The sequence below is a fragment of the Notolepis coatsorum genome (assembly GCF_963971535.1).
Source record: "Notolepis coatsorum genome assembly, chromosome: 18".
NCBI lineage: Eukaryota > Metazoa > Chordata > Actinopteri > Aulopiformes > Paralepididae > Notolepis > Notolepis coatsorum.
Window position 1 is genome coordinate 44,482,215 of NC_140182.1, and position 16,589 is coordinate 44,498,803.

A 16,589-nucleotide genomic window follows, 5' to 3' on the forward strand; every position below is an offset into this window, starting at 1 on the left:
GGGTTTACCAGAGGGTGTGATGTAGCCTGCAGGAGATGTTTACAACAGCAGAGAACGTTGTGTGCTTCTCGGTTGTGTGCGGCTTCATATCTGTGAAGCGATGCCAGCAAGAGACACGTTTCATCAAAATATGAGCTATATGAAGACACTCATTGTGCAACGTGCGTGCAGGAGCACAGGAACAACACACTATGACAAACCACCCGGGTATGAGTGTTTGTCGAGGAAGGCATATGGAAAAGAAGGCACGGGGAAACCAAGTTTTGCTCACAGATGGTTTATTGAATATAACAAAAAAATGTCCCTTCAAAGGCTTGGCTCCTTTGGTGGTAAACAAACATTCCAAAAAAGAATAAAACAGTATACTGGGCCCTGTTGGTCCTTTAACCCCCAGTGGCTATGTGAGCTCTCCTAGGGTTTGGTTGGACTGTTCCCCTTTCAGCCTCTCTCTCTCTCTAGAGGCTTTTCCCCCCTCTCACTAATTGGGTGATTTGACCCAGGTGTGGAGATTGGGAGGTCAGGGCTGGGAAGTCCTGAGGAGGTCAGGGCTCTGCTGGCTACGTAGCGCCCATCTATAGTACGACCTCTTCTCAGATATCGCAACACAAACAGACACATACACACTCACAACCACACACATTGTGTGTCTTGACTGTCCATGCTTCCAGCCTTTAGGATTAGATATGGACCAGCTCCTCCCCTTACCCCTCTTTTCAGCCCATTCATTAATAAATCCCTCTTCCACCCCCCACCCCTCTCTCTCTATATATGTGTTGCCATAGCAATGCTCCAAACCAGAGACCAGCTGGAAGTTGTTAGCTAGACATGCCGTGAGAAACCGGTTCCTCTGTGATTCTTTTTTCTTTTTTACACGCGAGGACGATTTCGTGTGTGTGTGTGTGTTATAATATTGGTGTTTGACCTTGCTTTATGATCTCATTACAGTCCCTAGAGAGCTAATGTTAACACTCAAATACACCAGACCTGGCCATCATGTTTGTTTGTGTGTGTGTGTGTGTGTGTGTGTGTGTGTGTGTGTGTGTGTGTGTGTGTGTGTGTGTGTGTGTGTGTGTGTGTGTGTGTGTGTGTATGGGCATTCGCATGTGTGTGGACGAATAACAGAAAATAATAGAAAATAAGTGGTCTTTCAGATCACTTCTCACATGAAAGCCAGCTGATTCACTCAACAAAGAAAGAAGACAGTGTCCTGCTCTGAAAAACACTGTTCATCAGCCGTCAAGATATTAATTAGAACATTCAGTAGTATTTTCTGTGGCGTAGGTAACATAATGTTTGTATTATGTTGGAGTAGACATAACCAATGTATTACTTCAGATATAAGGTCACTTCCCAGGTTACTCTGGTAAACCATTTTATTACATATTCTATTCATATATCTTAAGAGTTCACACAGTGTGAGAGTTGGTCTCTGTGTCAGACTGGACCACAATGATTAAACATCATGAAGTCTCTGGCGATGACTGCCCTCTAGTGTTTAACCATAGAACAACATCTCTGACAATGAATACAAGTTGTACACATACAGTTGGCTAATGTTAATATGACAAACCAGTTACATATACATTTTACAAGCTGTGATACATGTAAATAGTTGAAACAACAATTAGGAACCCTGCCAAGAACGGGTTGTTTAAATATTGGTTTTATAATGTTAAAGGTCCCATGTTTTGCTATTCCTTTCACTATTTGGGCAATGTTACACAATTCCTGTGAGTCTATGGATGGAACACATCTGTAAGGTTTTTTTCAAAAAAAAATCATTGTTTTGTATTTCTAATCAAGTACTCTAAAGCACCATTTTTCCACTTCAAGATTTCAAGCTGTTTGGGCTGGGCTCCGCCCATACTCGCAAAGCGCTTTGAGTGACAGTCACCCACAGTCTGCACTGGCAGACAGACAGAGACATAGAGAGATTGAGGGGGATACTAATTAATTTCGCCGTGGGGGGCATAATCCCACGGGACAATGCATTGGTAACTTGTTTCAAATGACAATATATACCCCTGTGAATATTATTGCACGGATCGGAATGCGTGGGAGCGTGCACAATGATATTTTGCAGCAGGTTGACAGTGATATGCGAGTGCTCCCAACTGCGTGTGTTTCCCCGCGCGAGCACGCACGGTCGGGAGTGTGTGTGGGGTGCTCCTGTCCCTCTCTCCCTCTCTATCTCTCTCTATCCCTCTCTCTCGCTCGCTCGTTCTCTGCTCTCTCTGTCGGCACCCGCGCCACGTCAACCCGTTTGAGGAAGTGTCAGTATTTCCACTCGCTCTGTTGTTGAGTGCGCTACAACCATATAGGGGCCGTTAGTTATGCAGATCAGCAGCACCTACTGACGTCAGGGAGCGAGTCAAATCAGAATGGCTTAGTTCAGTGAGGGAGGATCTCGTGAACTCGAGACTGGACTGATGAGCCAAAATGAGAATTAGAGACAACCCCACATTGCTAGAAAACAATGCTAAACACTGGAAAAGGCAATTTATAAGACATGGGACCTTTAAATAAATATGGAATGGATATTAGTCTACCACATGTTGTCACAAAGATTGTATGGGCTAGCTACCTCTAAGCAACAGGGCCTTTCTTATACATCAATACCATTTTTATGTTACAATGAGTCAAGTTCTGTTATACTGTACACATCATTACTTTTTGGTGGAGTGCTTTATCCAGTAGTCCACTTTTCTCAACCAAGTGTAGGTTGTCAACAGATGGTTTGGTAAGTCATACCCAGTGCCTGTAAACACAAAGCTACAGTAGTCCTCGTCCTGGATTCCGACTTTATAAGACCTCACTGATGTCTTAAAGGTGCACTAAGAGAGAGACATTTGAAACTGTTGGTGCCAGTGGTGGTGGTGGTGGTTAGTTTACAAAGGCATGGCCTGCCATTTTGTTTACAAAGTATCTTCTAGCCGGGGACTTACATGGTTCACAGTGCTCCCCGAAACTGCATAGTGCATAGTGCACCTTTAGCAGTAAAACTGGTCTCAGATCAGCGTATTCTAATATACCTTATGCATACAGACATTGATCTATACCAGTAACAAAGTTTACAAAACTCAATATGATTACGTACAAAAACATAGACACGTATAAATAAAATACAATGTACTGTAAGCCTATGTTTTAGATAATTTAGATTCAAAGACTGAATTCCTCTTGTTCCAACAGAGGCTCAGCGTGGTCATCTGCACCCTGTGCAAAACACAAAACATTATGTCAACATTATGCCTCCATCTGACGGAAAACATGAGTATTATGCCTACATCTGACAGAAAACAAACATTATGCTTACATCTGACAGAAAACAAACATTATACTTACATCTGACAAAAAACATAAAATCAACAATATGCCTACATCTGACAAAAAAACAAACATTACACTTACATCTGACAGAAAACACATCAATATTACGCCTACATCTGACAGAAAACATTAAATTAACATTAACCTACATCTGATAGAAAACATTTTATACAATGGCATGCAAATATCTTGATTCTGATTGGCTGAAATAGTCAAGTTAGCCGTTGTTATTTCATATAACACACTCCACGTGACCCCAGATCCCTCCCACAACCGAATAACTTTTTCTGAATGAGTCCGCCATAGATAGACAAATGGAAATGGCCTTTGAACGAATCCTCCAAAAAAGATAGTCAACTGGAATATGTTAGTTCGTTACACATATGTTGGATTATGTAATTGGTTTGTCATGACCCATTGTGAAACAAAATAAAGATTGAGGACTTGCGTTTCCCAAACTTAGGGTCGCGACCCAAAATGGGTCGCAGACCCGTTTTTATTGGGTCGCCAATTGGCAGAGTAAAATGCATAACAATCAGGCACGTTGGAAGGGTGTGGCAGCTTCAGTTACTGCACAAAAGTAAAACGGTATTTTTATATACTGTAACATATATATAATATAAGTTATAACTTAAGTTTATCCTGCTCAAAGCACTTGACTTCACCATTACACTGACACACTTGTAAATACGTTAATTCTTGTTAGATTGCCCGACTGTATTATTTTCATTATTTATAATATACACGCTCCGAAAGTCTGTAAACTTGTGCATATATGAAGTTTGTTGTTAGATGGCATGCTTTGTAGCACCTCCCTCTGCACCTCCCTCTGCTTCAAAAGGACACTGTCACACGAAGCGATTTCACTGGATGTCCCGGACGCGTCTATGCTTTTACCAACGCGTTTGTGTTTCCGGGTTCCCGTTTTGCGCTCTGATTGGCCAGGTCATGTGACATGTGCGCCAATCGTGGGACGGCAAGTTCTGCGCCTATTTCCGGGTCGAACAGCCTGCAAACTACCTAACGCCTAGTTTATCGTTAGGTTATGACTATAACAAAGTTCTGTTAATTAGTGGTGACGCTCGGCATCACTCATGCACTCCCTCGCGTACGTGCACGCGCACTGAATAAATTCCACAAATGTACCTTTAATACCAGTATTAGTCAGTTTCAGTTTCAGTTTCTTTAATAGTTGTCATACAGAAGTACAGAATACTTTCATACAAAATGCTTCTTACTGTTACGCTCCAGAGACTGTGCTAGACAAGATAGTATCAAATAACATAGTATAGCATGTAATTTAGAAGAAGAAAATGAGGTCACAGTGTTCGGTATAGACATATGTACAATGTTCTGAGTTACCATATAATATACAATACTATGCAGTGTACTAATGTACAGTACTATATAGTGCAAAGCAGAAATGGGATGAGGTACAATTTAGGTACAATTTACAGTAAGGTGTACGAGTTGTAGTGCAATCCTTCATCAATAAATATAAAGTGTGGGGAGTGGGTGCTACAGTGTGTTTGTTTAAAGTGGGTGTGTGCTATAAAGTGTGTGGAGTGGGTGCTACAGTGTGTTTGTTTAAAGTGAGTGTGTGCGTGTGGATGTGTGTGCTATGTGCGTTTGGTGGTTGTTGTTGTGTAGTGTTCATTGTTCGTTTAGCAGCCTGATGGCCTGGGGATAGAAGCTTCTTCTGAGTCTTTCTGTGCTAGTCTGACCACACCCCTCGTTAGCTTACCTTCATAAGCAGGTGTGTGGTCACCTGCTCTCCTCCTTCCCAAGCTTTCACCACAAGGTGAGGTCAAGGGCTGCAGCGGCGTCGGATGCAGAGCGTCACCACTAATTAACAGAACTTGGTTATAGTCATAACCTAACGTTCTGTATCATTTAGTGGATCCGCTCGGCATCACTCATGCACATAGGGAGGCCGAGCAGAGCCACCGGCCGACAAATACACCCCGCTGAAGGCCCCCCACAACCATCAGAACAGGGAGGGCCGAGCCCCCCCGACCCCCCCTAATGGAGGGCACCACCCCTATTAGAGGTTTCCCGGGAGGGCGACGGACCCGACCGTGCGAAGAGGCACTCAAGCAACTCAACGCACAGGGTGAGCAGACCGTGGCTTGACCCCACGACTACACACAGACACACGCACAACCCGCATGCCACCCGGGAACGAACGGAGGGAACAACCTCGTTACAGCCCAGGTAGCAGCGGCCGTAGCAGCGGAGACCCCACCAGGTGGGCACTTAGTGACCCCGCCCCCCACATCGCCTGCGTATTCGGACAAAGGCCCCTCAGCCGAGCGGGCCCTGTCCCCCCAATAGTACACCGCCTGGCACACTGACCCTGCAGAACAGGCAGTCAGCATGGCCGTAAGCACATAAAAAAGGATAACCAACGGAAGCAGGCAGCGCACCGGGGAAAAGACCAGGCAACAGGCTGTTAACCCGAGCCTGGAGACTGCGGACGAGACAGGCGCCAGAGGGGACAGCTGAACACAGCCGCCCCGGCGGAAGGGGCGCATGCTGGCGTTGTTGCATGACCAAGCCTCCGTTTAAAAACCCCCACCCAGAGGGGTGGAGGCAGAGAAGGCTGACACGATTGGCAGACGTCATGAACGTGCAGGGGCACCCTCAACCGGTTAACCCGGGAGTTGACACTGCCCCAACACACCAGAGAACCAACCACCCAGTCGTAACCCTATGCAGTGGTTGGTCCCATAACCCCCCAGGAAAAAACTCCAAAACACACCTGCGGCACTGCCGCAGTAACCGTGTTCCAGTTTCCAACAGGGTTATCCCGGGCCTACGGGTCAACGAAAACATTACTTCGGACCGGGCCCGGTGATACGGGGAGCACAGGGTCAGGGTCCCCCGAGGAGGTCAAAGACCACTCCAACAGGCCCCTCTTCGCCACGCGTAAGAGAAGAGCGCAAGAATGGAAAACCAGCCCCAACACCCCGTACTTGGTATTCCCAGGAGGTCACCCAACCAAGTACTAACCAAGACCAACCTGCGTGGCGGCCGAGAGCCGACGAGATCGGGCGTGTACAGGTTGGTACGGCCGTAAGCCATTACGACAGTGTAGAATACAATGTACCCAACAAGGGTTCCATAGCGCTTAACCCTGCGACACCCGGACCGACCTAGCATTATTTTCCCTGAAAAAAGCCCAAGTCCCTCAGGGTACCAGAACAGCAGATCTGCATCCCCGGCGGACAACGGGTTTAACTGATCCGGACCAGCGTGACCAGAACCAGTCCCGTGCCCTAACCACGCCGACCTGCCAACTCCAGGAGAAGGGGCAGATATGCGTGTTGATCTTAAACATAAAAAGAAGGCGCCACTCAGACGTTTCGGTGCGAACCGCACCCAGCGGCCCACCCCCAGGGCGTGAGACCCTTCCACACATGTTCAGATCCATTCCGTTATCATCCCCTGATATGAACGAGAACCCGTCGACAACCACACAGGTCGTCGGAAGAGGAAAAACCCCCATCCCAATTGCTCTATAAAAACGCTGTTTTAACCCCAAGCAACCAAGGCGCACCAGTCAGTTACCTAATGTCCAACAGAACATCCTGAGCTAGCACTATGTGTGCGTTGGGCATATCCACATCAATAATAGGCTATTTAGACCATCTTATTGAATCCCCAAGACGCCCAGGGGAACGACAAGAGGGGCAGGATGCAACCAACTCCATGAATGAATGAATGAAAACTTTAACCAACAGATTGCAGAAAGGGTACAACACAGTACGGCTCAATACACACAATTGTTAAGGGGAGGCAAACCTGAGAAAGACGTTAGTCTTGTTTCCATCAGGGACCCCCATTTCCAATTCATATAGACACATCCAACTCTTTATAATAATAAAGAAGAAGCATCACCCGTATGAACCCAACTGCACAGCTGGGAGTAAAAAACTGTTTACATGTTTTTACATCCAGTCACTCCTTTTGTCAAAGAGTAAAGACCGGACCTTCCCAGAAAGCTTCCCACATGAGTCGTAGTCATGAAAAAGACATGCCAACTGTGAGTCACGTGACCAACTGACTCAAGTTTACACATAAATCGAGCGTAGCAGACCCATAAGCCCTACGCTCTAACTCGACACCGGCACGGTGGTGTAGTGGTTAACACTGTCGCCTCACAGCAAGAAGGTCCAGGGTTCGATTCCCGCTTGGGGACCAGGTTTCTATGATGCCAGGTACCCAGGTGGGATATCTCCCAGGCCTTTCTGTGTGGAGTTTGCATGTTCTCCCCGTGCTCGCAAGGGTTTCCCCCCCGATAAGATAAAACCCAATGGAAAAACATGCACAACAACAGATCGCTAACGCTGTGGCGTCCTTGACGAAGGCGGACAGGAGCACTTGGATTGGTCCCCTGGCACAGCTCACGTTGACGCCTGTCTGCTCCCGGCTGCCCTTGGGGGGGAAGGACGACGGGATGGGTTAATCGCAGAGACAAATCGCATCTGCGATCCTAAAGAGACAATGCATGCGTGTGTGTTCCGGCGTGTGTGCTAAACTAACCGCTGTGTGTACCACTAAAAACATTGAGTTTTGTTGCATGCCGAATAAAGACCTCTGCAACAGGTCCTGCATTATTATTATTATTATAACACTCTGTAACTCATGGAAGGCGTCGCCATAGCAACATCGCTATGACGGGGGAAACCCTGCACACGGCTCCTGTTTGTAATAGGAATCGGCAGGATAACCCCCCCCCCCCCCTGCCAAGACGTCCTAACGGCTCGGCCCTGACTGGCTCAGCAGAATGATATAAAATCTCCTAAACCAATCAAGTGGGAAGGAGGGGTTTATTCGACACCCCCTCACAAAAAGCCCTTCTTTCCCTACAAACACAAAAAACAACTGTAGCATTTTGAAAACCTCCGGTAGAAAAGCTAATGTATAGCGTAAGCTAATACAATGGCCGCTACCCACAAAATGTGAACAGGATTTACAACAAAACAAGTCGCATGCGTGTGAATCCTACACCCGTTGACTATGTCGTACATAGCAAAAACGCTGACCGAGAGTAACGGCTAGGCCGTGGAACGTGTGTGTACGAGTATTACTGCAACTAACACAACAGCATTGTGGGACACATATACTTTGTTTAAGCAACGGAATACCACCAGTTTCTACCTGCATGTGGAGCGTCAGGCTAATAGAACCTCCTACGACTGAGTGTATGTTGCAGACCTTGCTTAATCTCGTAACACAACACGACTCATCTCACAACGTAAAAGTGCAGATTCATATTTACGCAACCCCACCATATGATTTGTTGAAGAAACACACAGTTTGTTTGGCCAAAAACATAGTCCCCCTTATATCGGGGAACTTTTTATTGTATATTTTCGGCACAAAAACACAATCATAAAGGGGCCGGGGAGGGTGTAAAGGAGAGGGGACACAGAGGGAGAAAGTCACTCAGCGGCGTCTGCCACCTCGCGCCGCTCGAGTCTTGCCACCCCGAGGAGCCCCGGAGGGACGGTAGGTAACTGTCTGCTGGTCTCGACGTTCCCTACCGTCTCCTCCGGTCGTGGATGGGCCGGCGGTAGCAGAAGCGCCGTCTCTTCTCCTGGCCTTCTTGGAGGGGCCAGCAGCGGCGGTAGAGGCAGTGGTAGGGACGACGGAGGCAGCTCGACGTCGTGGAAGCCTTCTGACTCCACCGGCAAGGACGGGAGGCGGAAAATGGGGTTGAAGAATGGATCTCTCCTCTGCCATCTCTCTGCACGTTGAGGTCATCAACCGCAGGGCCTTCCCGAACAGACCAGCATCGGAGAGGGTGGCCGTCAGAAGAGGGGCTCTCTTCTTCTCTGGCACACGGGCCTGCTCCAGCCAAAGATGGCGCTGGCTCAGGGTGGCCAGGGCGTGCACTTTCCCCATGGCTATGGCCAGCACCTGGGTAAGGTGCAGGACAGCTCCTGCCGCCTGGGTGATCTGATCGCATTTTACCTCGGTCAGATCCATGCCGCCCGTCATAATCCCTGATACAAATCTAGCTAGGTGGGCGATGTTAGACGCCGCAGCCAGCGATTGTGTACCAGCGATAAATGACTGGTCACCCCAATATGCCAATCGCCTAGCCGATCTTCCATGGAGGACCGGCTTGCATAAGGGCTCCCACACCACATCCGGACAGAGGAGAGCGGCCATCGGACTATCAAGCCGAGGCACGCCCTCCCTCATACCTTTGACTAACCCCGACACCCGCGTAACTGGTACGTAGGTGGGGGTAAGTCCCATGATGTGAGACACCGCCTGACCCTGACGAACATAGGTCCCCATTGAGGGGAAAAATGGGTAGACAACATCAGCCCCTCTCACCGGGTGACGCTGCCAGAGATGACCTATGAGATCGTCAGGGACAGGAGCAGGCAATGGCAGCGGCACGCCGTTTGCGGCGGCGGCTGCCGCCATGAGCTCGGGAAACAAAGCCCGCAGTTCCCCCTGCAGACCCTCCTCCACCGAACCCGCATCCCTCACATGCAGCAGGCTGCGACTGGTCAAGGAGCCACAGTCTGATGTGGCCGATAGTAGGGCATCCTGCTGATGAGGCCAAGGTGGTTCCTCGACATCTTCGAACAAGGCGTCCCGCGGAGCCATTTCTCCCCCCTCCGGTGTTTCCTGGACAGGAGGGATACTCTCCTCCACAGGACCTTCAAACAAGAATCCGTCCGACTCTTCCATGAAGTCCTCAGTTTCCATCGGAAATCCAGAGCCGGACGCATCCTCGCTGGTCTCCAGCAAGTCCCCAAACCCAGGCTGTTCGCGCCTGCATGCCACCATCTTGCGACGTGAACGGGCAGACGCGAAAAGATTGCCTCGCAAATCCTCTGGCTCCAAAACAACCGGCCGTTCACCAACAGGCGATTCCCTGGAACCAGAGGAACCAGAGTCGAGATCAGGCCATCGCCGGAGCGACGGCACCGACTCCTCGGCTCTTCGGAGAGGCAAACTATCCACCGGATGTCTCCTGGGCTGGGTCGGCAACCACGAAAGTGGCAACAGCCCAGCACCAGAACGCACGACGGAGGCGGGAATGGAGAACCGCTGGTGAAGAGTAGGTCTAGCAGGTCTACTCTCCGAAGAATACATTATGACTTAGCCTTTTCTATCGAATATTTATGAGAGAAGAAAAAAACTAAGCACAATGTAAACTCGTCACAACTCTTTTCAACTTTAACAACACGTCAAGTGGGGTACTACCGAGGCAACTTCCTTGTGGTGAAAAGCGAGAAGGAGGAGAGCAGGTGACCACACACCTGCTTATGAAGGTAAGCTAACGAGGGGTGTGGTCAGACTAATACTGGTATTAAAGGTACATTTGTGGAATTTATTCAGTGCGCGTGCACGTACGCGAGGGAGTGCATGAGTGATGCCGAGCGGATCCACTAAATGATACAGAACACTGGTTAAGCTTAGGCGACTCTTTCGCAGTTGGTTAAGGTTAGAGTTTGGAAACAGGGTAGGCGTTCTATCGCCATGCTCTAAGACAAACTCTAACCATAACCAACTTCGAAAGAGCGCCTAAGCTTAACCAGTGTAGAAACTTGCGGTCCCACGATTGGGCATACATGTCACATGACCTGGCCAATCAGAGACGCGGAAACACGAACGCGTTGGTAAAAGCAATCAGGCGTCCTGCGTACAATGGAAGTATGGATATATTCGTAACGAATAATAAATAAAAAAAGATACAGTCAGCTGGAATATGTTAGTTGTTTACACATTATGTTGGATTATGTCATTGGTTTGTCATGACCCATTGTCAAAACAATAATAAATCGCGGGATTTATATGAAGTTTGTTGTTAGATGGCATGCTTTGTAGCACCTCCCTCTGCACCTCCCTCTGCTTCTAGACACGGAGGCAACTTTTAAATTTTTTTGACTACTTTTTCTGTGGATGGTTTTGTGAATAAATCTCCATTATGCTTCAATTACTGTGTGTTTATTGTATAGCAATAAGGTTGGGTGAATTCGGCCATTGTATAAACGCATTACATCACTTGAAGTCATGTGTTATACGAATTAGATCACGCCTAGGGGGGTCTAACAACCCTCGGCTGCGCCTCGGGCCTAACAACCACCCCTAGGTGTGATCTAATTCGTATAACACACTCCGTCGCGTGATGTAATGCTTAAATCAACATTAACCTATATCTGGCAGAAAACATATCAACATTATCCTACATTTGACAAAAAACACATTAACATTACACCTACATCTGACAGAAACCATTATATCAACATTATGCCTACATCTGACAGAAACCATTATATCAACATTATGCCTACATCTGACAGAAAACATATCAACATTATGCCTACATCTGACAGAAAACATATCAACATTATGCCTACATCTGACAGAAAACATATCAACATTATGCCTACAGTACATCTGACAGAAAACATCAACATTATGCCTATATCTGACCGAAAACACACCAATATTACACCTACATCTGACAGAAAACACACCAATATTACATCTGACATAAAACATTATATCAACATTACACCTACATCTGACATAAAACATTATATCAACATTACGCATACATCTGACAAAAAAAACACATAAACCTGCATCAGTCAATGGCCCAGTCTGGATTTTACTATATAAATGACTATATAAAGTATATGAATTAGATTTATATTCACTTACATTCTGAAAGAGTTTGACATGTTTGATGAAAATATAAAATGTTGAACTTTCTTACCCTGCCATAAATCTAAATATACCGTAGATCTGTTTCACTGTTTTACTACAGGATCTGAGTTACTGTTACAGGTTCAGGTACTATCATTTTCACTCACAATTATTTCTGTGTGTGTGTGTGGGGGGGATTATACCCCCATAGAGAGAGAGAGAGAGCGAGTGTGAGTGAGTGAGTGAGTGAGTGAGTGAGTGAGTGAGTGAGTGAGTGAGTGAGTGAGTGAGTGAGTGAGTGAGTGAGTAAGCGAGCGTGCGTGTCATGTACTGACTTGTGCCAGCAGGCGGCTGTAGGTCTGACTCTGGGGGCCACTGTAACGGCGCAGGCCTCTCCAAGACAGGAAGAGTGTGTAGACGGAGGCCAATAGACACTGCACTGTGAACACTATCGAGCTGCCCTTCACCACATACGCAGCAGCGAGCTGGAGGGAAGAAGCCGAGGGGAGAGGATGAGTGGCCGACATTTAATTTAAGGATCCAATTCACTTTTAAATGCAGTTTTTTATAGAAAAAAAAATCTGATCCAATATTTATGGCTTAAAACCAATTTCCGACAATTAGTTACACTTTAAATAAAAACATAACAGGGCGGCTAGGTGGTGCAGTGGGCAAGGCGCTCACCACCAATGCAGGAGACGCTGGGTTCGAGCCCAGCTCTCCGCATTGCTATCAGCTTGACTGGTCGTTCATACTAATACAATTGGCAGTATTAGGGGGTGGGAAGCTGATGGGTGGGGATCGGACGTTGTGGACAGCGACTCCTACAGGTCGGTTGGTGCGCCTGCGCAGCAGAATCAGGAAGTGACTGGGGCGGCGTGTCCCTCCCACGCAGACCCCCTACACTGAGAGATCGCGCTGTGCAGGTGAAAAGATGCAACGGCTGCTTCCTCGAGTACCGGAGGGGACACGTGATTTGCAGCTGGCTTGTGGGAGGCATGGCCTAACAGCGTTCGAGACAGGGGAGGGTAGAATTGGACGATACGAAATTGGGATGGGAGAAAAAAATAGAAAATGGGAGAAAAAGTTGATAAATTAAATAAAAACATAACATTTCTTGATTCAGAAATTTTTTATCATGGATGAACAAAACTTTCAATGGGAATGGTGGATTTGAATTTCAAGGACTTTTTAAGCACCTTGTTAAAAAATTTGCTGTTTTTTAGGAATTCCAGGCCTTGACTTTTCTTTCTTTCAAATCAAGCACTTTAAGCACTTCAAGGACCTTGTGCGAACCCCGTTACCTGCTGGTTTGTGTTGAGATCTGTAGGCTGTGCAGAGCTCAGGCTGTAGGCCAACAGTGTAAACAGTGCCAACAGCAGACTAAACACATTCAGCCCCATCAGTGTTGTGACCTGCACTCCAACACAACACACAAAATAGGTACAAAACTACAAATAAATAAATAAATACATACATTTTAAAGTGTACACTCTTAGCCTTTGAATACATTCTGCCACTTAGACTCATTACATCCAAACTGATTATTGCATTGGAGAGCTATTTTATTGCATTCTGCCACTTTGCACTCTAAAAACGTATCTCTTCACCTTTGCCTTTTAATACATTCTGCCACTTTACACTCATTACATCCACACTGTTATGATTATTTGTAAATTAGACTCATTACATCCACACTGTGATTATTAGATAGAATAGAATAGAAATACTTTTATTATCCCGAGGGAAATTTGACACTGCAAATCGCTCAACATTAAACATTTAGACAGAACAGGTCACGAATAAGAATAACAAAACAAATCAAAATGCATAAGATAAGAATAGAATGAAATAGAATAAACATGGAATGAAATATACAGTAAATAAATACAGTAAAAAATATACTGAAGGTGTCTACAGTAGGTGTAATATTGCACAGTGCTGTTTCAAAAGTAAGTCCAAGAAGATGGTAACTGTCAGTCTGTGCTCAGTGAGGCACAGTGATGCATTGTATAGTCTGATGGCTGTTGGAATGAAAGACTTCCTGTGCCGTTCAGTGCTGCATTTAGGTAGTGTGAGCCTGGCACTGAACATGCTCCTCCTGTCAGCCAAGTCTGTGTATAGTGGGTGGGAGGGGTTTTCCCTGATGGCCTGGAGCTTAGCAAGGCTCTTCCTCTCCGCCACCCTCGCTAGGGAGTCCAGCTCCACCCCAACCACGCTACTGGCCTTCCTGACCCCTGCTCTCAGTTCGCTGCCCCAGCAGGTCACAGCGTACAAGAAGGCACCCGCCACCACCGACTCATAGAACATCCTCAACATCCTTGTACAGACATTGAAGGATCTCAGCCTTCTGGGGAAGTAGAGTCGGCTCTGGCCCTTCTTGTACAGTGCCTCTGCATGTTTTGACCCGTTCAGTTTGTTGTCGATGTGCACACCAAGGTATTTGTACTCCTCAACCATGTCCACATCGACTCCCCTGATGGAAACGGGGGTCACAGGTGCACTCCTCCTCCTCCCCAGCTCCACCACCAGTTGCCTGGTCTTCGCCACATTTAGCTGCAGGTGGTTTTTATCGCACCATGTGACGAAGTCCACTACCAGTTCCCGGTATTCCCTCTCGTCACCGTCCTTTATACATCCCACTATACATCATTTACAATACTATTGTATTGTAAATGCGCCTCATTACATCCACACTGTGATTATTGTACATGGGATCTATTTTTATTGTTGTTGTGTTTTATTACCCGCTTTGTTTTTACCCTTTTTCTTATTATCTGCTTTTCTATCTATTTTATGTAAATGTTATGTCTATATATACTACTGTGAAGCACTTTGGGCTGCAATTCTTGTATGAAACATGCTATACAAATAAAGTGTATTATTACACATTGAACTCCCGCTCAATATTCAAACACACAAGTGATGTCTGAAGCACTAAGAGCTCTTCTTCAGGTGACTTGAAGTCCAAATCAGTCTGAAGACGAGCGTTCCACGCTCCAGACGTCACTTGTGTGTAAAGTAGAAGTAAATGAATTGAACAAGAGACTCTCAGTTGTGCTGGTTTCTTCTACCACTGAATTTATACTCAGTCCCGCACCTGCCAAGAAGCGGCTCTTGCAGATCTGTGTGTTTTACGATTCTGCTCAAAAACAAAAACAGGAAACAGAAACATACTCAACCTTCGGTCTGTTCGGTTTCCTCTGGATCTCTATAGCCAGACCGCCAGTAACCAGATACTGGAACAACACAAACATTAGGTTTAGTAGTCTCTCTATCAGCAGTGAGTGGATATGAAACAAAAACCAACTAAATAATGTTGATGTAAGAACGCCATAGAAATCGTTATTCGACCATATGGACATGTTGAAATGTGTGGACTGGACTCACAGACAGACTGGAAAACACTGGCGTTGTCATGGAGACGGAGCAGCTGTATCTCAGACATGCATAGGCGACTGTGTTGACGATGCAGGCCACGGCACAGAGGATCTGCAACACCTGAGGTGAGTTACAGGTGGGGTCTTAGAGGCGCCAGGCAAGCAAGACAAAAGCAGTATTGACCATATTCACAACAGGAACCCGTTACCCGAGCATGACATGAGAGCAAAATGGCCGCAGATTTTCAGCATACTACTTGGACAGTGGCTTAGCTGATTTTCTAACAGAATACATGTGCATGCCGGTTGTGTGTGTGTGTGTGTGTGTGTGTGTGTGTGTGTGTGTGTGTGTGTGTGTGTGCGTGTGTGATAAAATAATGTGTATATATAAATCAAGTATATAAATAAATAGAAATTTGGCTCCCATAGATAATGTATTTGTGGTCTCGATGCATACGAGAAACTATACCGTATGTCTCACCCCAATGATTAAAAGCCGCGTGTTGACAATGGTCCCAAACCAGCGATGGATCCTGACATCCTTCAGCTCTTCCTGATTGGCTGCTGCAGTGAGTGGGCGGGGAGCGGGTTGTCCCCAGAAGACCTGGTACAGCCCCTCTTGAAACATGTTCTGGGTCATCTGTCACACAGCGAAATCTCATTCCGTCAGAATGAAAACAACATTGATAGGTAGACGGTTTCACTGGGATCCTGTTGCTGGGGAGCAGTTTGGATTCAAGTGTACTTCCTGTTCCCCGTCAACTATTGCATCAGCAAACAGGAAATAAACTTGGGTCCTTTTAGAATGTTATTGGAAGAGTCTATGAAAACCAATCTCCCTACACTCACACACACACTTTTTTTTGCCAGTACACACACATACACAAACACACACAGTGCCTGCTTAACCCTTGCTTGCTTGATGTTAGTCCATGTCGTTTGTACCTCTTACCTTCACTAGTGGTTCTAGAATGCTACAGCGACCTCCTTTATCCACAGATCAACAGACAAGAAATCTGCTTTGAAAGGAAGAGAGAAACATTAAAAAAGACAAGTTTTCTTCAACTCTCCATTGTGTACAACGTTTTAGTCCGGTGTGTCGCGGAACTTCGGGGTCAAAGTTCACTTGTTTGTCTTCATCAGGCATTGACCAAGTCCAACCCCCTGAGAGAACAGATATGATCTTATTGGTCAGTC

At 46.5% G+C, this 16,589-nt stretch overlaps 1 protein-coding gene across 1 annotated transcript; it reads right to left on the reverse strand.

Moving 5' to 3' along the window:
- Nucleotides 1–3,162: 3,162 nt before the first annotated feature.
- Nucleotides 3,163–16,032, reverse strand: tmem253 (transmembrane protein 253; the record flags this gene model as incomplete). The annotated part of the gene is made up of 5 exons (XM_084335190.1): nt 3,163–3,216; nt 12,348–12,497; nt 13,317–13,427; nt 15,403–15,513; nt 15,862–16,032. The coding sequence occupies 5 exons, from the start codon at nt 16,030–16,032 to the stop codon at nt 3,163–3,165; spliced, it is 597 nt and encodes a 198-aa protein (XP_084191316.1).
- Nucleotides 16,033–16,589: the final 557 nt, after the last annotated feature.